The following is a 26,140-nucleotide window of genomic DNA, read 5'->3' as shown; positions in this document are numbered from 1 at the left end:
TTATCTTGACCAGGTCGCAGTTGTAAATGAGAACTTGTTCTCAACTAGCCTACCTGGTTAAATAAAGGTGAAATAAAAAATAAAATCAGGCCTTTATGGTAGAGTGGCCAGACGGAAGCCACTCCTCAGTAAAAGACACATGACAGACTGCTTGGAGTTTACCAAAGAACACCTAAAGGACTCTGACCATGAGAAACAATATTCTCTGGTGTGATGAAACCAAGATTGAACTCTTTCCCCTGAATGCCAAGCGTCACATCTGGAGGAAACCTGGCACCATCCCTACGGTGAAGCATGGTGGTGGCAGCATCATGCTGTGGGGATGTTTTTTAGCAGCAGGGACTGGGAGACTAGTCAGGATTGAGGGGAAGATGAAAAGAGCAAAGTACAGAGAGATCCTTGATGAAGTACTGAGTGCTCTGGAGCAGGTTCTTAGACTGAGGCGAAGGTTCACCTTCCAACTGGACGACTCGAAGCACACAGACAAGACAACGCAGGAGTGGCTCTGAATGTCCTTGAGTGGCCCTGCCAGAGCCTGGACTTGAACCCAATCGAACATCTCTGGAGAGACCTGAAAATAGCTGTGCAGCGACGCTCCCCATCCAACCTGACAGAGCTTGAGGATCTACAGAAACTCCCCAAATACAGGTGTGCCAAGCTAGTAGCATCATACTCAAGAAGACACGAGGTTGAAATCGCTGCCAAAAGGTGTTTCAAAAATGACTGAGTAAAGGGTCTGAATACTTATGTAAACAGGGATTATTATTTAAATATTTTTCTTTAAACATTTGTTAAAATTCCTAAAAACCTGTTTTTACCTTGTCATTATGGCGTGTTGTGTGTCGAGGGGGAAAAACTATTTAATCAATTTTAGAATACGGCTGTAATGTGGAAACATCAAGGGGGTCTGAATACTTTGAATGCACTGTAAATGCTGAAGGGAAAAAATATTTCCATATAGCTAGAGCAATTTATTTCACAAAAACATATGCCAACACTTTCAGTAGTGGAAGAGAGCTCAGTCTTCTCCATTTATTATGTTTCATATACATCAATCTCTTCAGCTGTAATACAAAAACAAAAGTTCAAAATCTGACAAGTTTTACAAACAGGGCAGGATACCTTCAAATACATGTTGTGTTTTTATCCTTAGCAGTGTCATTACTGCTGGGCAATTAATACCAAATACTTTATTCATTTCAGCATAGCTTGACTGAAACTCAAACTGTTACGTGTCCAGAAAGCTAAAAGGTCCAAAATCAAGCAAGTACTTCCCAATGAGATATCTTTCACACCACCTCTAATAAAGTGATTGAAAGGGGAGACACACACATAAGTGCACTGTGCAATCTGATACACTGAGTGCAACTCAGCTCAACATTTTTCAACATTCAAACAGGCGTCAAATGTTTTTTTGTTTTGTTATGGGCATGGCCTTGGAAGCGTAAGCTTTTCTTAATTTCTTCAACTGGCTAGAAATAAAGAAGAAGGAACAAGGAAACGTGAGATCTCCAAAGAAAGTATTTTCTTCAAGGTAACCTTTTTCCAGAAATGCCTTTATTCAAACCCTCCATTTTAACCCCTTGTCAAATGTCCATGTGGCAGAGGTGGGCAGGCAGCAGCTCCACCTGACAGTTGTGTGGGAGCAGCGTTGCTGGTCTTACAGGGAGAGTCTTCCTTTGGGGGCTGCGTGGTGGGGCCAGAAGGAGGGAGAGGAGTGGAGGTCACAAAGCACAGGAGCCAGGTCCCAACATGGATTAATTGTTCAGAATTTATCCCCATTCTCGCAGAGTGCATTTTTTTGTTGTTCAAATATGTGGTATATACTAAGAGGTCGAAGTCTGTAGTTTGTTGTTATGAGACCTATAGAATGTGGAAAAGGGGAACAGTTGAGAACCTTTAAAAATGTTTATGAATAGTTTAAACATACTGACATGAACAAAAAACAAACAACAATACAGTGATAGAAAAAATGGATGCCTTGGGGCCAGGAAGGAGATAGACCAACATGGCTGCTCTAATTCATTGGGAATGACTTAGTCAATGAAAATAGTGCTTCACGTCTACATCCTGAGGTACCTTCATGCAGTAAGGCATGGGGTCCAATATAGTTAAGCCGTGACATTTTATTTATTATTTTAAGTCTATATAAATTCCTCTGACCATAGGCTCTCTTTGTTTTAACCATAAAATAATCCTTAACAAAAGGATTAAAAACCATACAATATTCATCTTATTGTTTTAACCACAAAATTTAAAACATCCAAATAATAAATCAACCAGTAGTTAAGCTAAAATTTACCTACAAACCTGTGCACTATATTAAAATCATGCCCATTCATTACAAATGCATGATATTTAAATTAGCAGAAAGAAGGCCATGAGGAAGAGAGGAACTTAATTTGATAAATATATAATAATAAAATATACAGCTTTACATATGTGGTCCCAAATGTTGTTTTTATATCTCCCTCTCTGAGAATAACTAACTATAAATAAACATTAAACATTTCTAAGTAAAAGCTTCCCTGACACTTATCTTGCTGATGATTGATACAATTTGAAATGGTAAAATTACCAAAATAATAGATAAAAAGCATATCCCTTCAAAACTTGATTTGTAAGTGTATAATGGCTGCCATTTTGTGATTGTCACAGGAAGGCATCTTTGGAATTTGGCTTCTATACTTGCAAATGTACATTTAAGCATGGTTTGTTTCACTGATAGAACACTTGTGTTTGGGTGTTTATTTCTTTAAATCTGACAATAATCACACAGAATTTCCACTGTTTATGAAACAGCAAGTTCCATGATTCACTACTAGAGACCCCAGCATCCAGCTCAGACTCCAGCTATAACGTCAGACTTATGACATCACAATCTGCAAGAAAGAGAGAATGAGTGGCATAAATCAAATGCATGCGGTACAGGTGAAAGAGACACAATGCAAGGTGATGCATGACATAGAGATGGAGCAAACATTAATGAAGCTCTACTGAAAACTATTGCAGGGAGGATGTCTGAGCTGAAGTCAGCCCTGTAGGCTTTGGTAAGACTCTGCATCCCTCTACCAAGCAGCCCACAAACCACAGCCAGGTCTGTGGGGAAGACCACAGCCAAAGTCAGGCTACTATAACAGAAACGGACATGCCCAGAGAGCGCATGAGGCTAACTAGCATGACACAGATGCATGGTTTAATGAAAAAGAAAATATTTAAAAAAGGGTGTTCTTGGGAAATTCTCAAAAGCAGATTCAAAGTCACATGGAGTGTCATGAACATTATATGACTGCCAAGCCATTGCCCTAATGTCAGATGAGACCATGGAAGCAGAGGAACATGACAGAGGGAGTCTTTTCTAACAGGAGAATTAATGACAGGCCCTCTGAAGAGCCTTGGGAGTCATGAGAGCTCTGAACTTACCTGCTAGCTTTGAAACCTTTGAGCTTCTGTACAAAGAATGACTCCAGAACTTCGGCACACTGAAAGAAGGGGGAGTCGTTGGGGTTGTAGTAGCGGCAGTTGTCAAAGACTTTGGTCATGTCCGCCACAAACTCAGTGAGCTTGTTGTAATACCGTTTCTGTAATCTGTCTTCCATTGTGGAGAGGTCTGGGGATGAAACAAAGAGAAGGGTGAGCAAAGGTAAATGTGTTGGTCAATTATTATATTTTCTAAACAATCAACATAAACACTAGCTAAGTACACATTTTGTGTCTACTTTCCAACACATTCAAGGTTAATGTTTTTTCTCCAAAACAGAAATAATAGCGACAGTCAATGACATTACAGTGATTTAGAGATCTGCCCTTGCCCTTACCCATCGGTTCCTTTATAACGCCATAATAATCAGGAGCATCGTTGGGATCTACTGGTTCAAGGAACGGCCACGCCATTTTGTGAGCCTGTTAATAACAGAACAATGGATGTTTCACTAGATTTACAACAGTGAGGTATACTGAAGTATGTTGAGAATGTAGTGCCCCAGACCAGAACACTGGTCCTGCAATGCAACGTTGTTTCATTTATTCAAGACAGGGTACATGATGTGACTCCCAACTCTGGCCATATCCATATCAAATGCATCATCAGTAGAGACACTGAAGAGGAGACCACAGGCTTTCATACCTGTAAAGAGCGCAGGATTCTTCTTAAACCCTCGTAATCCTTGTCGGTTAATGGTGTGAGGACCGTCATGGCGTCCTCCGTGGATTGACACTGCGGGCACACGTACTCGTCTATGTGGGTGGCCTCACTCTGCAGAATGCCCACACAGCGCCCGTGGTACCAGTTCTGGCAACGGTCGCAGCCAATGTAAAACCTGGGAGAAAAGACATGGGAAGTACAGGTCAGGGATATTTGGACCTATAACATTCAGTTCACCCAAGCTATAACCTTATTAGTATTGTGTTATCATACTGTGTTTCATCATATGGCGTCCGGCAGATGCAGTACAGCTCCTCCGTGTTGCCCTCTGAGTCCTGTGAGTCCTGGCCCTGCTTGCAGCCATTACAGACGTAGTCGTCCATCTTCTTGGCCTCCTTCTCCGTGATGCCCACACACGCACCGTGGAACCAGTTGGAGCACAGGTCGCACCCAATGTAGAACCTGAAACCATGTGGACTTAAGTTCGACATACATGCTACAGTTCAGTTACATGTTCAGTGTTTCAATGGGAACCCGATATGGTGCATCCGTATCTTACTTGGCCTCGTCATAGGGCGTTTTACAGACACAGTACAGCTTGACTTCCTTCTTGTGATCCTTTGAGGTAGTGGATATCATCTTCTTCTTCTTGGGCTTGGCGGAGGACGAGTCCCTCTCGTCGTCCCTCTTGCGTTTGTGGGCGGAGGAGAGCGAGGCCATGGTGGGGGAGAGGGATAAGACCACCTGGGCTGCGGCTGCAGCAGCGGCTGCCTGAGAGGCTGCAGCTTGGGCCTTCTCCTTCTCCTTCCTCAGCCTGCTGATGTCCCTCCTCAGCTCCTCCTGAGAGAGAGGACATAGAGGAAAGGAAGGGGAGCGGGAAAGAGAGAGAGAATGGTTCACAGTTGGTATCACAATGTAAGGAATTCCTGGGCAGTGGCCGCAACACATCCAATATCACACTTCTACACCCTACTGGAGCACTACAATACAGTGGCCTATGATGCAGAGGTGGCTTTGGCACTGACCTGAACCTCCAGCTGCAGCTCCTTGTCCAGTAGAGCCCTCTTCTTCAGGATCTCAGCCTTGAGCTGCTCTTTGTGCTTGAAGAGCAGAGCCGAGAGCTTGGTGGCATTCTGCTTGCTGCGTTTCTGCTCCACAGACTCCTCCTTCTTCCTCTTCTTAGCCGCCTGCTTCTCGTCCTTGTCGATCTTGTCCAGGATGAACTTCATAACCTGGTTGCAGACGATTATTCTGCTCAGCAGGGGTTAGAGGAAGGGAGGGCTTGTCAGACTCATCATGGAATCAGACAAAATACAACTAACACAAAATAGTTGCCGATTGTTGGTAGGATTAAGCATAGTAAGGTTTTGGAACTGACAAATAGATTAAAAAAATGTACTGTAATTCATATTAATGTTGTTATGTAAGGGTCATGTCTGTGAATAATGACAGCCATACCTCTGGTTCTCCTCCCGCTCTGCTGGAGTCATGGTCTTCCTCTGTTTCAGATTTTCTATCACAGCATTCTGCTTCATCACCACCTGTTTCTGGATGATGTCGCTGGGACTGGAGGCCTGCAGGCTCTGCTCCCTTTTGGCCTCCTGCTGCTTCTTCTTCTGCTGCTGCTCTCTGAGCTGCTGGATCCTCTGCAGGTGGTCCTGCACACTGGCTGTCTGGATGGTCACCACATTCTGGATCTGGTGGGCCTGCACCTGGCCTCCTGCCTGCTGGATCTGGATAGGCAGCTGCAGCTTGATCTGCTGGGGCAACGCCCCACCCTGCTGGGCCTGGAGCTGGGCCGCCACGTGGGTCTGGATGGTGCCCAGCACCTGAACCTGCTGCTGCAGCCCCGGCACTGTGATCAGCTGGTGTTGGTGGTGGAGCTGCAGCTGCTGCTGGGGCCTGATCTGAGCCGTAACCTGGGGCTGGAGTTGAGCATGGGCCTGGATGGGCCTCACTGTGGCCTGGGTGATAGAGGGGGAGACCGAGAGAGTCTTCATATGGACCTGCTGTGGAGAGGTTGGGATCTGGGCTATCTGCTGGATGGGTAATGCAGTGCGGGACTGGAGGGGGATGTGGACTTGAGTCTGAGGGGGTTGAGTCTGATGTGTGGACACTGGAGGGGGGCCGGAGCGAGGGCAGGGGGCTGGACAGGAGCGATAGGCTGTTGAGGAGGCTGGACTGGAGCGATAGCCTGTTGAGGAGGCTGGACAGGAGCGATAGCCTGTTGAGGGGCTGGACAGGAGCGATAGCCTGTTGAGGGGGCTGGACAGGAGCGATAGCCTGTTGGGGGCTGGACAGGAGCGATAGCCTGTTGAGGGGGCTGGACAGGAGCGATAGCCTGTTGAGGGGGCTGGACAGGAGCGATAGCCTGTTGAGGGGGCTGGACAGGAGCGATAGCCTGTTGAGGGGGCTGGACTGGAGCGATAGCCTGTTGAGGGGGCTGGACTGGAGCGATAGCCTGTTGAGGGGGCTGGACTGGAGCGATAGCCTGTTGAGGGGGCTGGACAGGAGCGATAGCCTGTTGAGGGGGCTGGACAGGAGCGATAGCCTGTTGAGGGGGCTGGACAGGAGCAATAGCCTGTTGAGGGGGCTGGACAGGAGCGATAGCCTGTTGAGGGGGCTGGACTGGTGGTGCCGGTGCTTGAGAGGTGGCGGGAGTCTGAACCGGAGGCTGAGACAGCGCTGCAACGGAGGAGAGAGAGGAGACAGCAGCACAGTATTAACACATCTACACAAACTAGAGACCAACATTCTAATTCACAACTCTGCAAAGCCTTGTGTACAATGCTTGTTGAAGTGGCCTGGCCTCATACCTGGCACTGAGGGTGTTGTTGTGGGGGCTGTGACGGGGGTGACAGCAGCACTGGCCGTGGTTGCGGGGGTGGGGGCTGATGCCCCTGGGGTGAAGAGGAAGCGCTGCACCTGGCCGTTGGGCATGGCAGCCTGCATGAGCTGCTGCCCAGGGCCTGGGATGACTGTCACCCCCTGGGGGATGACCTGCAGCTGGCCTGTGGTCTGTCCCTGTCCCTGGATTACTACTGTGAGACCCTGGTTCCCTCCCTGGAACACACAGACACACACAGTCAGACATAAAAAGACACAGAGAATATATCCAACAGGAGTGTGAGAGTATGTGTGAAAGTAGGTGTAAAAGAGAGCAGGTGGCTCCTCACCTGTGCCCCCTGCGTTAGCTGGGTGAGCTGGGCCAGGGTGAGTTTGACCTGGCCCTGCTGTGGTCGGCCGCCTTGGGGGGTGGATGGTGATGGGGACTGCCCGGTGGCAGGGGTGACAGGACGGGGGGACGGGGCAGCACCCAGCATCCTCTGGCCTGCGCTGGTCTGCACAGGGCTGGCACTGGAAACTGCTGTGGAGACAGGTTGGCCCCGGATGATCTGAGTCACCACCTGCTGCTGGCCTAGAGGACAGGCAGTGAGGCAGACAAACAGACACACAAGTAGCCTTAAATAAGAAAAGTGCATGGGACAGTCCCAAAACAAATCAGGTGACTTATCATGAATGAATTGGCTGGAGGTCATACATAAAGTTAACATCGGAGGACTACCAATACAGTTCTAAATATAGTATCAATCCGAATAAAATGAATACGTATAAACATAACACAAAGCAATGTTGCTGACTGTCTAATGTGCATGCTGAGGAGTGAGCAGAGCCATGCAGCCACGGGTTGGGAGGCGGCAGAGGAGAGACCTACTGGCTGGTAGAATACCTTGTTGCATCATCAAGGGGGTTCTGATGATGGTTTTGCCCATGGTGGTGCCCTGCTGCAGGGGCGATCGGATCACCGACATGCCCGGACGGATCTGGGCTCCGGTGGCAATGACCTGGGCCAAAGAAACAAAATACAAATAAATGATACTGTACACACGATTATGCTAATTTCACTACACTCCAATTAAGATTATAACTCAAAGAAAGAGCAGGGGAGAGCATAAGAGGGAAAAAGACAGCAATAATATGTGAGAGAGAGAGATAGATCTGTTAGGATGTCTATTCTCTACCGGCTGAGTGGTGGTTGAGGTGGAGGTGTTGGGTCTGATGTTGATGGTGGCGTTGCGGTTCTGGAATGAGGAGTAGGTCCGCTGGTTGCCTGGGGTACTGGATGGAATAATGCCCAGGACATTCTGCTGGACTTGCACCATACCTGTGACGGAGAGGGACTGTGTTAAGCAATATGAATTCACCACAAGTAGATCAACAGTAGGGTGTTGAACCTCAATAATGAGATTTACAACAAATCAAACGCCCTTGTTAAACGCTCATGGAACTAGGAATTCAGTTTGTCAAAGAAATACAGCCATCAGTGGGAGAAATGTCACCTGCCCCTCTTGCAGATGACCTGGACAGACTGTATGGATCAAGCAGAACAGGTCCTTTGTGTTGAGACTGTCTGGGACGCAGCCAAGATACTGTAAGGAAGCTTCCATTGGATCAATAATCTGACAGACAGGACAGCCATTACTGTGTCTATTACTGAGCGAGACAGACAGGGCATCCCAGGGGTCCTGGAATGTTCTGGTATAAATCAGTGGCATTTTCTACGTATTAGGGCTGCCAGCACACTCAAACCAAAAGCAACACCTCAAATCCCCTCAAAGGTTCCACTGGGGTGAGATGGTTCATGGTTTGGCTGAGTGGGGGTAGGCCTGCTGAGTGGGGGTAGGCCTTGTCAATGCGGTCATGCCGGCTAAAACCATACAGACGGCAAGGTTATCCATACCTCCTTGTGTGGTTGGCATGTTGACCGTAACAATCTTGCTGTTGGCCGGGATGGGTAGCTTGGCGGTGATGACCTGGCCAGCCATGGTCACCGGGCTGGCAGAGATCTGGAACGTTTGTCCAGAGGTGGTGACCATGCTGTTGGCCACGGTGGCCCGTGAGCAAGTGGAGACTGCAAGACACACCCCACCTGCAGTCACACACCGTGTGCAAGTGCAACCACAACAGCCAGGGTGTATAGCAGTGGTGTCCACTAAGGGGTCCTTTCCCCCCAGCTTTGATTTTTAAAAAGCCATTGCATAATGCTTTTTGGACTGATTAACTGATTATGAGCCTGAAACTTTTTTCTAGGAGTCAAAAGTGATTGTAAATGTTTTTAGAATTCCCTTTCCCAGCCCCACACTTGACTGGGTTTCAGATACAGGAAGTGGACACCACTGGCCATTAAGGCCATTCAACATACCGTAAATATCTATCAAAATAGGTCAAATTAAAAAATTGAATCCAAACCCTAAGATTATCTGTTGTAACAATTTGACATCCACAAGTGAACCTCAATGGCCACCATTAAAAAGCGAATGGGGAATGAAAACGCCTTCTGACCAAAAACATGGAAATATGAAAAATAATATTTCAACACTGCTACCAAGGATCACTATCAACTTAAAACACACCCCCACAGTAGCCACTGCCATGATTTTGTATGAGCAGCTAGTCGTTGCCAAACTCACCTGGACTACCCTGGCCCTGCTTGACCCAGGAAGCAAACGACTGATGGAAGTTCTTGTTCTGCTGGAATGTGACAGGTGTCACCAGCTTAGTGGCCAGGACCAGTTTAGTCCCCGGGGTGACCTGGCTGGTCAGGGATGCCGGAGTGCCAGAGGCTGAGGTTGTAGGGGTGCTGGTGGGGGTGGAGGTGGTGGCACCAGGCTTCTGTTGCTCCAACCGTTTCTACAACGCAAAGGTTCAGATACTAAATCTATGCTAAACCACATAGAAACACCAAACTCATTGTAAAGTAGAGACCGGAGTAAAAGAGTGAGTACAGAGTGAACATGTCTCATCTGAATAATACATAACATAACTTCCAATTCACATTTGTAATTGCACATGGTTAAAAAGGACAATTATTCGGATCAAAACCAAACCAAACAGAGGCCCTTGAAATGTCCCAGCTCCCAGTGTTTAGTGTTTGTGCCCCCCCAGGTTTGGGCTGAAGGGGGGGGTGGATTGTAGGGAGGCTAGGTGTCACCATAGTGCAAGGTGGAAACTTGTCTGATCTTCCCACCTGCTGAGCAGCCAATCTCTGGTGCTTTAGCTGAGCCTCCAATTGGGCCTTGGCCTCCTCTGCTGTCTTCAGCGTTCTACTAACCTTAGCCTGGTCTGCAGCCTGGGCCTTCTCCCTCTCTACCCTGGGACCACAAGAGGACAAGCCAGTTAGTCATACTACATTCAATAACAACAAGACAACACAACAGACCTGGACAGGGTTAAAAGACATCTTGAGGGAAGTAAAGGTTCAAAGGTCACATAATATCAAGCAGTACAGCAGCTTATTCTCTCCAGACCCAGCAACAAGGCTAAGGACAGTCCACCTGCTCACCTTTCTGAAAAGGCTCTGATCTCCCAGATCTCCAGCTCCTCCTCGGCCACCCACGTCTCTAAGATGATGGGTCCAGTCTGCTTGGCCGGCTCAGGCTTCTTTGGCCTCAGAGCACTGGAGCGCAGGCCTTTCCTCTGGGGAGTGGGAGTTTCTACCCAGGAGGACAGAAAAAGGATGAGGTAAAGGGGAAAATGACATCTGTCAATTAATGTCACTCTTTCTATTGTGGGATAAACAACTTACTTAAACTTCATATTTTCACTTACATTGCAAAGGATTTGCCTACTCAGGTACTTGAGAGAGAACACTAGAAGAGGTGAGGAACAAGCTGAGCAAAGATTCATGAGACCTCTATAGGATTGTGACAGCGTGATCCTAAGAGAATTTGGGATGCAGTTTCATCCTTTTACCTTTGGGAGCTTCGGTAACGCCAATTGGGCAGATGATCTTCCTGATGCAATATTCAGACCGGATGCCGTGCGGCCCCACATCTCGCCGCTTGATGATTTCTGTTGTGGTGATCGCCGTCTCCGAGGATTCTGGGGAAAGCAGAAAGGAAATATGTTTGTTTGAAATGGTAACTCATCTTCAAATTGAGAGACAGGAAGGATGAGGGCAGAGAGGGAGAGGAGGGTAGGATTGCTGTGCACTCACCTGTGCGGGTGGTTCCTACAGCAGGGGAGGGCTTGACAGCCATGTCATCCCACCTCAGGCAGGCCCAGAGCAGCCGCAGCATCAGACTGACCCCCGCCAGAGACTTCACAGTCTGGAGACGGTATCTGCATAGGAGACCCACGTCAGTGAGTGTTATCAAAACAACCTTAAACCAAACAGCTATATGGACAAATGTACATGTTCCATGTCCTCAATGGTTTTAGCCAAAGCATTGTTGTCTTTCTTTGTTTTCATTTCAGTGCACGGCATATGAGGTGGTCCACTGTGTCAATGGCAGCCTAATGGCTAAGGGTCAACTACGTGACTAACCTCCACGTGATTCCAAAGGTGGGTCTGGGGGAGGGATAAGGCCAGATGTCCAGAGCTGGCTTGGCGTTGTAGTTGAAGATAGGTACCTCTCTGATGCCCCCTCTCCTCGCCAGCTTCTTCAGGTCATCATTAGGCAGTACAAAGATGCTCTTCTTGCTACTCTTGGTGACAAACTTGCGGTAGGAGGGGAGGGCCGTCCCAGAGCGGGTCTTCTTGGAGCGGGAGAACTTTAGCAGCCGGACACGGTCTCTGGTGGAGTACTCCTTACTGACTGTCATGGAGGTGACTGAAGAGCCTGAGGGGCCAGATTTGGCATCTGTCAACATTGCAGTGACAACAGTCTTGGTCTCCTCGGAGACAGTGGCCCCGAGGGTCGGGGAGCTGACCCTGGTGACGGTGGTCTTGGTCATGGTGGTGAGGGTGGATACAGCACTGCTCTCTGCAGCAGGCATCACTGCAGGCTTAGTGCTGCTGGAGACCTTGGCTATCTGCACCGTGCGAGACTCTGTTGACATGGTGGTAGTAGTGGTTGTGGTGACTTGGGTGATGGTCTTCAGCACCCCAGTACTGCTACTGCTGTTCACTGTGGTGTTGTTACTCAAGCTGGACTCCTCTGCAGTGGGGATAGGAAACGGGGTGATCTTATTGGATGCCGTCTGCCCAATCTCCATTGGCTCAGACTTGGTGCTGTTGCTTACCGTGGGAACACCAGTGGGCGGCCCTAACAGTGACGACGTGACGGAGTCTGCCACCCTGTCGCCATTATTCTCCAGTCTGGCAACCTTCTGAGGTGGCAGATAGTCAGGCTCTGACACCACAACCCTTCTCTCTACGTCCGCCGTGGCTGGGCTGGTGGCTAACACAGTGTTGTTGACCTTTAACCCGTCTTGAGAGAGAGTACCGTTCATAATGGATTTTATAGGCTCCTTCACTGGCAGTGTTTTAATCTCACCCTCTAACGTCTGGAGCATGACCTTGGTGTCCACTTTGTTGGCCAGGTTTAAGTGCATCTTTGAGTCTACAGGAGCCTTGGTGTCAACAGCGTCTTTCCCATTCACCTGCAATAAATGTGGTTTGCTTTCTATCTCCCTCTGTCCATTACCTTGCTCTGTCTCCTCATAACCATGCTTCCTACCGTTTTCTCCTGCTATCGTCACTTCTGCTCTGGGAGGTTTGGGGGCACCTAAAGCCGGTTCTAGAGATGTCAAATTGACTTTGTTGTTGAGGTCTATGCTTTTCTGGGAGCCTCCATTCAGCTCTGTTTGAGATAACGCATCCCCACCATTTCCCTGAACGCTGCTCTCATGGTTGGCCAACCCTGTGGTGTTGAGGTTGGGGCCTGTGGCTCCTGCTGCCTGGGGTTTACAGGTGGAGCCTAATCTGACGTCCAGATTATCTGTCTCTCCTGAAGGCTGGGATTTCACTGGCTGCTCCTGGTCAAAGTCAAGCCTTTTAACAATTGTGTCTTTAACTACTGAGTCTGCTTGTTCCTCAGCTTTCAGACTTGTGCATGGTGTCACTGCTAACTTGTCTGCTGTAGAAGCCTTGATGGTGGTGGGAGTCCCTGTGTTAACTTTCTCCTTGGAGACTGTGTGTTTGGCCAGGGCTGACTGCTGTTTGAGGCGCTCTAGCCTCTGCTTCTCCTCCAGGGTGAACTGTTTCACTCTGCGCTCCAGCAGCCCGTCGAGCTTGGACGTCTTCACCTTCTTCTTGTAGGCCGTACGGAGCTGGAAGCCCTCGCTGACGTTCACCACATCCCAGTTGAAGGGGCGGACAGGTGGCTTGGCCTCAGAGTCCTCCTGCTTAGGTTCTTCTTCCTCCCTGGGCTCCTCCTTCACAGCAGGGTCAGTCAGTGACGAGGGGTATTTGCTGTCCACTATAACTAAAAGCGACAGAGAGAACTCCATGAATGATATTATCAAAAAAATGCTAACTGTGAGACCTGAAAGACAGCTGCTAAGTACCAGATTAATATAGAACACAGCCAATCATAGCAAGAATGGGGAAAATACCAAATGTCATCTAATAAAAATGTCTTATTCAGATAAACAGCAGGGGACCCTCTCTGTTTATTGATGAAAACTAATATCATTGTACCTTTTTCCTCACTGAGACAGGTGTCTGGTGGACTGGGGTCAACATCCATCTTGTCCTCAGTCTTCTCCTCCACCTGATCATCTTTCTTCTCCTCCACATCTGTGATATTTTTCTCTTCCTTCTCTTTCAGAGTCTGCCCCTCTCCTGGTGAAGTGCTCCCAGATGGCTCCATGGTGGAGGTTTCCTCCTGATCACCTTTCTTCTCGTCCACGTCTGTGATATTTTTCTCTTCCTTCTCTTTCAGAGTCTGCCCCTCTCCCAGTGAAGTGTTCCCAGATGGCTCCATGGTGGAGGTTTCCTCCTGGTCTTTTTCTTCAGTAATTGGAGTAGACTCTTCTTTTGCCTGGGTTTCCGAGCTCGTTGGTGCTTTGGGCAAACATTTTCGTTTGTTCGGGCAAGATGTTGCATTTTCTTTGCCAGTTTTAGCTGCTGTGGAGAGATTAAAATGAAAACACATGAAGCACCTGATTTATACTGAGGCATGCTGGAGCCAAATTTTCAGCTTGAGTGGCCTTTATCATCATCAGTGAGATAAGACAGAGATAATATGTGTACAGAGGAAACACTTACCTTCGAGTGCTTTGCGGTAGTTGACGTTGGTGTTCCCTGGTAGCCTGGGAAAAAAGCGATGGACGTGAGTCTTACTGACCCAGCTCCAGCCCCCGTACCCAGTTACTCTGTACTCCTCCCCCTTCTGCTTCCACACCTTACACACAGAGAGAAAGAACCAGTTAGATAAAAGACCAAACAATCGAAGGGATGATTATGTTGTCAGACATCATGCAGTCATAAAAGCCCAAACAGGACTTGAGAGGAAAGTGAACCCAGATTTACCTGGTGTTTGATGGGAATGGTGTACTTCACCCAGGTGGCCTGCTGCATAGTCTCCTCATCCTCCAGTTTTTTCTCTCTCTTTTTCCCCTTCTCTTTCTCCTCCCGCTCCATGGAGGTCATGCGATGGAGCCTGAAGGGAGGGGAGGTGAAAAAAATACATTAAAACAGCAAGGTGACTCTGGCTTGTTTAGTCATGGCTCCATTATCTTCAACAATAAACCTCCTCTCACTCATGGGAAAAGCGTCAGCTTCTCTGCATACACTGCCCACACCACTACAGACCTCTGCACTGAAGAGAGGTGAACAGAATGCTTCATAATCAGCAGAGCAGTGAAGCAATATAATTCATTCAGTTTAGCATTGTACACTTGTACACTAGACGGCAGAGAGCAGGATGAGTTGGGTCGATGTGCTATGACTCAAAACTCAATTCAGCAATGAATTAAGTCCTTTGATTCACAACCAATGTCTCTTACCTGGTGTGTCCAAGCGCATCTTTCCAGACAGGCAGCATGACCACTGGTTTGATGGCACACTCCATGATGGCCAGCGCCAAGGCAAACTCCCGAGCCTTACTGCACATCTGCACCGCTTTAATCCAGTTTGTCCTGGAAAATCCCAAACCCACAACCTCACTATACAGCAAAACATGATTTCACACATGACCTTATCAGACAATAATATTCCATTTCTCCATTGTGTGAAACAGTTCTGAACCCCACTTTCCTATGTCAGAGTAAGTAGTCTGTTCTGGAGTGTACCTGTGCGAGGCCCAGTTTGGGTGCAGGAAGGGGGCGGGGACATTGGTCTCCAGCTGGATGATGGTGAGCCGCAGGGTGGAGATGGTCAGCACCTTGGAGCCGTGGATGGAGCCGTTCCACTTGAAATCCCCGGCAGGGGTTAGGCTGAACTTATGGGAAAGGTGGCGGCGCTTGTCGTGGTCCTCACGATGCTGGTGCTTGTTGAGGCCCAGTGTGTTGGTGCTGAACTGGTTGTGGTAGACTCGGAACTTGCCCTCCTGGCCCAGCTTGAAGAAGTTGTTCAGGTTGCCCTTCACCGTCAAGTCTTTCCTCACAGTACCCAGAAGAGCCACTTCACTCTCAGAGCTGGGAGGAGATGTCTAATGGAGAGACACACAGGGATATATGCACTGAGCTGAATAGAGACACAGCTAAGAAGAGAGACATCGTATCCATAGGGATTTGGCAATTGGGAGACTACCGGTAGTTCAATGAATTGTGTAACATTGTGTCATAAAGTGAGTCGATGTGGAACAGAGGACTGGATTTCAGTCTAGATGATTGAAAATATAACAGGACAATCCATTTAATCCTGCTAAGGCTGCCTTCTCCTAATGTGAGAGACTATGCTGTGGGTGAAATTCCACAGAGACGACAGAAGGTTAACAGTGTCTGGTTGGTGTCTCACCTCCTTGCTGTCCCTGGGTGTAGGGCTGCCATCTCCCTGGGTCTTTTGCTGGCTCAGCTTACTCTCCGGGTTACGCAGACGAGTCACTATGCGATTGTTAGTCCATCCAGACGCTGACCCCTCACCATTCCCAATCTCCTTGCCTTCACCTGCGAGCAACAGAACACATCATTAAGATCAGTGATGATGAATTAAAAGAGAGAAGTCAATCATGAATAAAGGATTCATGATTAATTGGGCCAAAAACCAGCTCAGCAGAGGCAATGTTCAATGATACAAATAGTATCTCTAATGTCACTTGGTAGTCAAGGCCCTTGAAAGTTGAATGAGTCAGGGCATGCATCAGTAACAGAGTGCCTCCAGAGGCCTGAGTGTATGGATGGTACGGCAACGGCGTACCCGTGTCATCCTGGCTGGTGATGGAGGACTGAGAGGACCTGTCAGCGAGGTTTGGCTCTTCAGGCCTGCTGAGGACCCCAGGCGCTGAGACGTGGCTGCTGTTGCTGTTCTCGTCTCCAGGGTGTGGTGGTGGTGGAGTAGGCTGGCACTGGGCAGAGGGGTCCTCCTCTCCATGGGACTCTGAGTCTACAGGCTTATCCTCTGGGGAGGAGGAGAGGATTGAACAGTGAGAAGCTGAGCAGCACAAAACCCTTAGGCTCCCTTTGAGTGAAAACATGCGTCAACACCAGCACCAGGCACTAGCTGTCTACACTGATAAAGTGTTGCAAATGATGACGGCAATGCAGAGCAAACACGGATTAACTACTTAAAAAGTAAAACCTGTAATCCACAACAATTGTAAAAAACAGAATGCTTTTTGCTTGATGCCTTCCCTGCCTCACCTTAATGATAATGCACAATTAGCATAACACCAGGGAAATGCTTAATCAGTGAGTCTGGCAAAGACTTTGCACTTCAGCAGTCCAGGCTGACAGATAAGGCTAAAAAACACAGTGCAACACAACACAAGCAGTGCAAAACGCGGCTGCAGAACCAAATTAAGAAAGATATTGTGTATCTGAGCTGTGGGTTAAAATGGCCCTGCTGTATATACTGCGCTGAGGGAGCAGGTGGAAGGTTCAGGCAGGCAGCCAGCCTTTTGTTTCCCCTAAAGGAACAGAGGCCAATTTTCCAGATGAATTGGGGTGAGAATAAGAGGCTGGTTGTGACAGACTTAGCGTGGTGGGCGCTGCCTGCCAGGGATGCTGCTGCCGAAACGCCATTATCTGAGAACAAGTTCACAGTGTGTGGACCAGACAATGCACCGCACCAGGATCCGGATAACACAATGAATGCATTGAGAAAATAGAACATGTAAGCAATGAACAAGGTGACTAGAATAACAACAGGCTACACTTACAGCCTCCTGAGCACTGTTCAGCCTTGCATGCTGAACACTACACAAGACAATGGAACACAAAATGGATGGCAAGAGCACAAGATCCCGCAAAAAGGCACAATGCATCTGTCGAAGGAAGAAAATAACCAGGCAGATCTCGATCATATGAAGATGGATGAAAGACAAATTCTTGGAAAAGAAAACCACAGAAATAAAGGGATACAATAATGGGCTATTTAAACGTTACATAAGCAGATGTGAAAAGCAGAGTGCTTTAAGAGTAAGAAAATACTCAATACAAAATATGTTTATTCCTGATTTATCTCAGTAAGTCAGCAACACAGGTCAGTTTAATGAGTGATACTGAGGTGAGCAGTACTGTGGCAGAGTAGAGCCCCCTCTGTTACACTCATTACTCTGGACTGGGTGACTAAGTGAAGGATGCCACTCGCTCGCTCTGTTAGTAATCTATGTATTGAATTAGTAGACAGTAGATAGAGAAAGGCATACTGTGTAACCGTGTTGCAGCCATTCAAGACACTCTCATCCTAAAAGGAAGCTATGACTTAGCTTTAATGGTCCAAGAGCACTCTTTAGTAGACTTTCTAACAAACACAGCCAATAATCAAATCAACAAATGGTCACATTGAGGAGCAGCCAACCAGCATGAAGATCATCAAGCCAAGAAGCAGCAGCAGCAAAAAGCCTGTAGCAGTGACTCCAAAGCATAGGCAATACACAACTCACATAGAAGAGCAATTCCAGTCTTACCTTGTGAGCTTGCCTCCTCTTTAGACTCTGAGTCTTCAAGCTCTCTGTGGTCTGATAGTGGAGAGCAGTGTGTGGGGGTCTCTTCCTCTATCTTGGTGGTGTCTGTGGTGGCCTTCTCTGCCTGCTCCACTGCTCGCCGTTCCTGCCTGCCCTGCACACGCTCCAGGATCTCATCTACACAAATAACAACACAGTTGACAGGCAAATGGCCAACACCCACACACCATGTTAGGTCTGTTTGACCGGAGACTACGTTTCAGCTTTATGTGTAAATCAGTAAGTCTACATGCTGTTTACCACATTATTATGTAAATCAGTGGGTCTACATGTTGTTTACCACATTATTATGTAAATCAGTAGGTCTACATGTTGTAGACTCATCGCGCTCTAGCAACTCCTTGTGGTGGGCCGTGCGCCTGCAGGCTGACCTCGGTGGTCAGGTGAACAGTGTTTCCTCCGACACATTGGTGCGGCTTGCTTCCGGGTTAAGCAGCCGGGTGTTAAGAAGCGCGGTTTGATGAGACATGTTTCGGAGAACGCATAACTCGACCTTTGCCCCCCAAGCCTGTTGGGGGAGTTGCAGCGATGAGACAAGATCAAAATTGGGGAGAAAAAAGGGGTAAAATACAACAACAAAAAATACAAGGAGATGTGTCAAGTAGCTAATTCCCAACCAGAGAAGCTATGCTAGACAATAAGAAATGGAATGGAGTTGTTTGGCTCACTAGCCCTAGCCTGTTTGTTGAAATGATGCCTTTCTATTACAGGATGGCATTACATATATAATGGAGTCAAACCATAATTGCTTTCCAAAATTGCTCTCCTACACATTTTGAAACAATAGAAAACTAGCTGGTAAAATTGCAATTGGAAAGTAACAGGCCCTATGTATAATGCTTGTAACAATGTCAAGATCATCCTGTCACTAGGTTAACCCCTTCCATCCTAGTTCTCATAGAAGCAGTCACTCACCTTCAGAGAACAACCACACAAACATATCAATCTTGCAGATTGCTAATACACCTTCTAGCACTACTTGAAACTGTGTGAAGAATGCGTGGAAACGGATTGTGACCGGTAATAATAACCAAGTCACAACACGTATGATCACCAGCACAGTTAAATACCAATATAGTTAGCCATTGGCAGCTAAAACCAAGAACAACTCATTAGAACCCATGTCAGTGAGTCACTCCTGATTTGCTGTCTCTACTATTGTTCCCTGAAATGCAACAGTGGGTCAACACTCCGGAGATGACGTTAATGAAATTGGTGTCTGAGCACTAAAAGCAAGAGAGTGGTGGATCAATAATGTGTTCTATGATATGGTATAAAATCTCTCCCCATAAAAGGAAGACAGAGAGATTCCAATCTTAATTCAGGGATATGGATCTAACAAAAAAAGATGTGGACAGCCAGCAGAAAGCATTATGCCTGTGAAGGTATCCTGGGTCACAGGAGAAGATGAAAAATGAAATCAGTCTCCCTTCCCCACCTGCCAACGGTTCATAACTGAGGTTTTCATAGGGAGAGATAAAGGAGTCACCATAGAGGGAGGATGAAGCAGTGGGCTTCTGAAGAGGATAAAATACCAGCAAAGCCAGTTCATCACTACAGATGGTACAGGTGGAACGAGACAGGAGAGAAAAGACTCTGCATTGACTTTAAAGAAAATCCACCTTGTCTTTGGAATATCTGTCAAAGGAAGTCCGCATTGTCTAACAATTGAGGACACTGATGCCAAAACAGTACAACTAGAACCAAGCAAGCTTACCATATAAAGCTTGGTTTGTGTAAACTATGAGATCTAGTGGTCAGGAAATGCAGAAACAAAGGAAGGCTCTACAACAAACAAGGAGGAGTAGAGTAGCCACACAGAGAAAAGGACACTGGTTTAAAACCAACTTTCTCCCTTCGATGGAAATAAGAAAAACGCTGTTTGCATGATAAGTAAAAAGGCTGAGAAAGAAAGGGGAATAGCAACATCTACGATGTTTGATGGTTATTAAATGTCCCATACACTGGACAGGCGCAGTGAAATGTGTTGTTTTACAGGGTCAGCCATAGTAGTACAGCACCCCTGGAGAAAATGAGGGTTAAGTGCCTTGCTCAAGAGCACAGACAGATTTTTCACCTTATCGTCTCAGGTATTTGAACCAGCAACCGTTCGGTTACTGACCCAGCGCTCTAACCACTAGGCTACCTGCGGCCCTCTGACAGTTCTAATAGATCAACCATCCTAATCATACTTCAGCACGAGGGAGAATGTACTCTCCTCACCAGAGATGTATTGGAATGTAATCTCACAGGAGCGACACAACATGTAGCCTAGGGGTCGTCATTGACATTTCTATATCGACAATGCATAGAAGTCATGGACCAGCTAAAAATGCTTCAGTGTGACAGACAGTGATTCAGAGCGCCCAGCAGGTGGCTGTCTAGCCTTACCGTTGGCTGCCGTGAGGAAGGCCTTGTTGTTGCCGCGGGCCTTGTTGGTGAGGTCCTCAGTGATGTCCATGTGAGTGTGCACCTCCTCTCTCATCTCCTCGAGGACGGCACACAGGTCGTTTTCCCAGTACTCCTTGTCTAGACACTCTATCAGCTCTCCCAGCTGGACCTTTGTGCTGTAGTACCAGATCTTCTTCTTATCATGCTCCCCGTCTTCCTCACTGGAATAACAGGTCAACAACCATTATTAGAGTTGTGACAAATAAGATGGAATATAATTGACAATCAGTTTGTTTATAAAACAGGTTCAAGGACCTTAATGAATAGATTATGAGATGGCATCATTGTATGGCATATCATGCTGCATGAGGCATCGTTAACCCGGGAGAGAAAGATATCTTAACTTCAAAGGAAAATCAACACTGAATGCAAATGGGCAATAAGCTTAAATTCCATTCGAGCGCATGTTGTTTTCCAGCACACATACTCCTTTTTGTTTGCCTCTCACAAGAGAGACCAATTACAAGCAATTGCGAAGATATGTTCAAATGGAGGAGGCAACATGATGAAGAAGTGGATACTCCAGCAGCAGTTCAGTAAACTCTCAGGGGGGCTATGGCATCACAGCACAGGAGTTTCACCCTAACTAAGGGCACAATTAACAAATCCCTGCACCCTCGCCTCGCTGGCTGATGTCTCAAACCGCCACTAATGATCCCTCCCACAGCTTGTCAGATAGATCCCACTCTTCAGATTGAGTCATCGTTGAAATCAGCTACATTTTTCACACGCAGTAAATGTTTAATCCAGGCTGCTTCTACATGAATATGGGTGATTACCAACAACATCCAGCTACTAAAATTCAAGTTAAAAAATATGTTCCAAGTTTAAATCAGCCCTCTCAGGCCATCTGTGTGTACATAGTGTTCAGCAACAAAATGTGTATTATTCTATCCACAAGACATGACTGATGTTATACCAAGCGATTCAGCACTGGAAAAAACAACTAAGTAATTCTGAAGGCAATCGATTAACTTGTTTTCAAGAACCTCAAGGACATACATCCACTCTCTGACTACATCACAAACTACAATGTATCACTCAGGTATGATCACTCAGTATGGTATTGAGATGGTGCATAATATTGATGAAGTCACAACAAGGGAAGTCGGGTGGGGGCCAGTAATTACTTACACAATTATCCTTCGGTTTAGGAACCAGTATTGCCTCCGGTGGCGGTCGTAGCCGATGGGCTCCTGGCGGATGTAGGGTTTGCTCTTCTGCATCTCTGTCACACAGTCTGTGACCCCGGGCACCTTGTGTGCCACGCAGATCTCACACTGCCATTCGTCCTCCGGCACCTCTACCAGCGGCGGCTTCACACACTCCAGGTGGTAGACAGCAGAGCAGGTCTCACAACACAACAGGTCCCCCAACCTGTGGCACACCCTGCAGTGGTCATCATACTGCACCACCCCCTCTGACATCAACTCCTCGCGGGCGATATTGGTGGTGAGGAACTGATCCACCAAGAACTGCAGCACCTTGATCTTACTGTCCAGAGGGCCATAGGGGTAGTCCTCCACCTCCTGGTAGGGCAGGACATGGTGGTACTCCTGGTCGCTCTCGCAGTAGGCACGGACCACTTCGGGCCACGTCATACCATCAATGAAGTAGAGGGTGGAGTTGACGCTGTCCTTGAGGTCAGCAGGACCGAACGTGGTGTTGGAGGTGTCCTCCTCACGCAGGATGGCCTTCAGTAGGGCTGTGTGGGTCTCTGCCATCAGCGTGCACTGCTCCTGGCCTACCAGCGCAGCACAGAAGTCCTCAAAGCGGAAGGGAGAGAGCCGCAGCACCGTGCTGAAGTTGCGCAGGACCTCGTAGATGGAGGACACATTGAGCAGTTCCTCGCTGGGCACCATGAGATCCTCAGAGGTTCTGGGCAGCTCCAGAGGAGGGATCTCCTTTTCCTCAAAGATGGGCGAGCGAGGGCAGTGCACCCGCGTCCTCTTCCGCCCTGCCAGACAGAGAGAGAGAGCAGTGAATGCCATAATCCATGTGATTTAAAGACTAAAACTGAAATTGCATTCTGTAAATCATACATAAAACCCAGGCAAAGCAGAATTACATTGTCTCAAGGGCTTAAATCATACATTAATTAAATTCAAAGAAACAAGTTGAAGACAGAATTTACACAAGCGAACAAATGTTAGCCATGGCCATGTAAAAGGAGAGTTCGCAAGTGTCTCTGAAATCTAATGCCACAGAAATATGTTTGATTCTTTATATTGGTGTCAGGTCTGCTTTAAAACAAATAAAGTCTTCGACTTGTCGAAACACTACACCAACTCAAAGTTGGCAAGGGTATTAAACCCAGGAACCAAGAAAATTGAGAGGGGTTATATTATTGCAATTGAGAATGTCAAGAACAACAATTTAACATAATGGACATTCCCTTTAATGTAAAAAATGACTTCTTAAAATGGGTCTAACCCAACACTGTGATAATGTTTTGCAACAGCAACATTACTTTTCTGCTATTCTACAGATATGTTTTGTATCTTTCTTACATTGTTTGTCAGTATCTTTCAAATTATACTTTCCACAAATAATAATGAACTTTAATATAATCTAAATATAGTTACTTATATCTATTGTGTAAGAAAATCTGCATCAAAAGTGTGTTGAAACAAAAATAACTTTTGCATTTAATTTCCAAAGTTTATAACATATTATGGATATTAAATAGTACAGATATTAATTTAACATTGAAATTAATAATCCCATTATGCATTTTGGGGAATGTAAAACATTATTGTGCTGCATGACTGAAACTTCTTCCTCACATAGTTACAACTGGTGAAATTGAGAGCGCTTATTTTCAAAACAATGGGCCACATGGTACCCTGTCCTGTCATTAGCTCGAGCTGATGTGGATTACTAGCAAGCTAGCTGGGTCCTCCTGGACAAGAGCACAAGCCCATGACATTGCTAACTAGCTAGCTTGAAGAACTCATCTGCTTCTCAGCTGTGAAAATAAACCTATGCTGGATATAAGAAGCTAATGATAAGTAAGAGTGTGTTAAAGAAAACTCCCAAGGGAATTAAGTCTCATTAATTTAAAGACACATTTGACAAAGTATTTAACTAGCTAGACATGCTAAGTAGCTATTCCCTTGCAAGTAAATTATGCATCATCAAGGGTTGTTTTATCATTCGAAACACTCTAGTTATTAGTGTATGTTACCTACTCTGGAATGTTAATAAGGTTGTTCGTCATTTTAATTGTTTTCTAAATGATAAATCTGCATTCACAGCTGTTTAGCAGGTTCAGGCATTCGCTTGTTAGCCTAGCTTGCTAACGTTAGATAAGGTATGTTATAACTACCTAGCTCTTGCAATAGCCAAGTCAGATCCAAAACTAGCAAACACAATTATAATAACATCTTGCACAATACTGTTAGTTAAAGATGTTTCAGAATTCAAACATGTGCAATTCGGCTCTCGTGCACTGCCTAGATCGCTAAATGCAAAGCTTTCATTCCATCATCAACAATTTTGAACTCAAACTAGGCCTGTTTTTATACACAGTCAATGCATTCTCCATTTTGAACAATACAGCTTCCTGCACTATAAGAACTAATGCCAATGAAAATACGCCCAGACAAATTATAATTAGTTACAATGTCATTGTTTTCTAACATTCTCTAAGCAGCTTGAGCAATATTGCGGTTTTACCCGGAGTGCTGCCATGAGTGCTCTGACTCCGAAAGCTGCTTTCAGTACAGTAGCTGGCATCATCATCATCCTCCTCGAGTATTTCCTCAAGCGGGTCTGACTCCTCGTTGAGGGCCTCTTCTTCCTCGTCTGTTATCGTCTCTTCCTCTATCAACTCATCCTCCTCAGATCTCAAACTCACAGCATCATCATCTTCATCACTTTCATGATCATCATAAACCACAGATCTAGCGATTGACCGTCTGCCCCTAGTACCTCTGCCACCACAACCTCTGCCTCTTCCCCTACCGCGAGATGATCCCACTTTCCTCCTGCCCCTAGACGAAGAGTTATTTCCCCTCTTGGGACTCTCAAAATCGACCTCGGCACTACCTCTCCCCTTTGCCCTCAACTCCCTCCTGGGTCTCAAGCCACGCTCCGGCTCGGATGAAGGCTCCTGCATCCGCAGGGTTTTGGGCGGCCTGCCTCTTTTCCCCCTCATTATATATAAAAGCTATTATTTTCAATTTCAATTTCTGCGTTTATTTAGCCTTCACAGAAACAAGAAAAACGGATACCGCCAGAAAGCTTGATTTGCGTAGATTCCAAAGAAGTAGTCCCGTAAAGCCCCGGTCTCGGTTTACGTGAGAAAGCTCAAAACGAATGGCTGGCGTCCCGCTTCTGATCGGTCGCAGCCGCCATTTTTCTTCCTCTCCGACTACTGAAAACAGACCGAAGGCCCAGTGCTGATGTCACGTGGTGACTGTTCTTCCAGTACAGTAGACCTGAACAGGCAAAGGGATTTGTATATACATTCAGTCATTGCACTCTGAACTGAAGTTTGCAATTATTGCCGAATTGCAAAAAATAAAATGACCGAAATTATGTTTTGTCAAGTAGGCTACAAAAGTGTATTATGAATATCTATAAATGGGAAAAGGATATGATACCTAACTTGTTTCTATCTTGCTTTTCATTTTTTTAAACTAACATTTGTTGCTATTTTCAAAATTTTCTCAAATTATAATGTTAAATTATTATTTTGCCAATTTAAGCATACCCCTTCATGATTTTACTCCTAGAGTCATAGAGGTGAAGTAATTTTTTAAAAAGTATTCTGCCAAGGGTATGCATTGGATGAATACAAAATATCTGATAATGCGGTTTTTTATGTTTAATTTGAAAGGGGAGATGATCAATTTTATCTTCCACCACAATTACTGAAATCACATCACCAGAAGAGGTTATAATCTGTATCGGTGCGTGCTATACGGGATCATTGGGACGTCGCCAAACACCATTGACGTTGGTTAGGGATAAGTAAGGGCTATGGTTAAGGTTAGGGTAATTCATCTTTTGTGATTAAAGTTGGGGTTTAGGGTAGGAATGTCCCGAAGATCCCGGATAGCACTGACCAATCTGTATATCTCATACTGTATATCACAAAATGGATTGTTGGTGTTGCAATGTATCAAATCATAGACTTATCTCCATCATAACATGACTATGTGTGATAACCTTATCGTAGTAACCCATGATGTACAGTACCAGTCAGCAGTTTGGACACACTTACTAGTTCAAGGGCTTTTCTTTATTTTACTATTTTCTACATTGTAGAATAATAGTGAAGACATCAAAACTATGAAATAACACATATGGAATCATGTTGTGAGCAAAAAAGTGTTAAACAAATCAGCCACCTCGATGACAGCTTTGAACACACTTGGCATTCTCTCAACCAGCTTCATGAGGTAGTCACCTGGAATGCATTTCAATTAACAGGTGTACCTTGTTAAAAGTTAATTTATGGAATTTCTTTCCTTCTTAATGTGTTTGAGCCAATCAGTTGTGTTGTGACAAGGTATACAGAAGATAGCCCTATTTGATAAAAGACCAAGTCCAAATAAACAAAGAGAAATGACAGTCCATCATTACTTGAAGACATGAAGGTCAGTCAATGCGGAAAATGACAAGAACTTTGAAAGTTTCTTCAAATGCAGTCACAAAAACAATCAAGCGCTATGATGAAACTGCC

The 26,140-nt window shown here is 46.2% G+C and overlaps 1 protein-coding gene across 1 annotated transcript; it reads right to left on the bottom strand.

Annotated features, from left to right (window-relative positions):
• Positions 1 to 1,004: 1,004 nt before the first annotated feature.
• On the bottom strand, positions 1,005 to 24,841 carry LOC112258868 (nucleosome-remodeling factor subunit BPTF). The gene is made up of 30 exons (XM_042327890.1): positions 24,127 to 24,841; positions 21,583 to 22,405; positions 20,389 to 20,609; positions 17,941 to 18,114; positions 16,230 to 16,430; positions 15,831 to 15,979; positions 15,164 to 15,522; positions 14,879 to 15,010; positions 14,403 to 14,532; positions 14,139 to 14,274; positions 13,569 to 13,997; positions 11,472 to 13,353; positions 11,142 to 11,266; positions 10,898 to 11,026; positions 10,488 to 10,638; positions 10,257 to 10,296; positions 9,616 to 9,835; positions 8,167 to 8,309; positions 7,860 to 7,989; positions 7,321 to 7,562; positions 6,961 to 7,207; positions 6,180 to 6,829; positions 5,603 to 6,138; positions 5,170 to 5,395; positions 4,704 to 4,984; positions 4,418 to 4,606; positions 4,127 to 4,319; positions 3,819 to 3,903; positions 3,424 to 3,610; positions 1,005 to 1,863 (listed from the first exon to the last, which is right to left on the bottom strand). The coding sequence occupies exons 1-30, from the start codon at positions 24,605 to 24,607 to the stop codon at positions 1,827 to 1,829; spliced, it is 8,928 nt and encodes a 2,975-aa protein (XP_042183824.1). The 5' UTR covers positions 24,608 to 24,841; the 3' UTR covers positions 1,005 to 1,826.
• Between the last annotated feature and the right edge of the window lie 1,299 nt (positions 24,842 to 26,140).

This window comes from Oncorhynchus tshawytscha, linkage group LG09, assembly GCF_018296145.1.
Source record: "Oncorhynchus tshawytscha isolate Ot180627B linkage group LG09, Otsh_v2.0, whole genome shotgun sequence".
Taxonomy (NCBI): Eukaryota; Metazoa; Chordata; class Actinopteri; order Salmoniformes; family Salmonidae; genus Oncorhynchus; species Oncorhynchus tshawytscha.
Note: the sequence above shows the minus strand (reverse complement) of the source record. Positions and strands in the feature narration are given on the sequence as shown.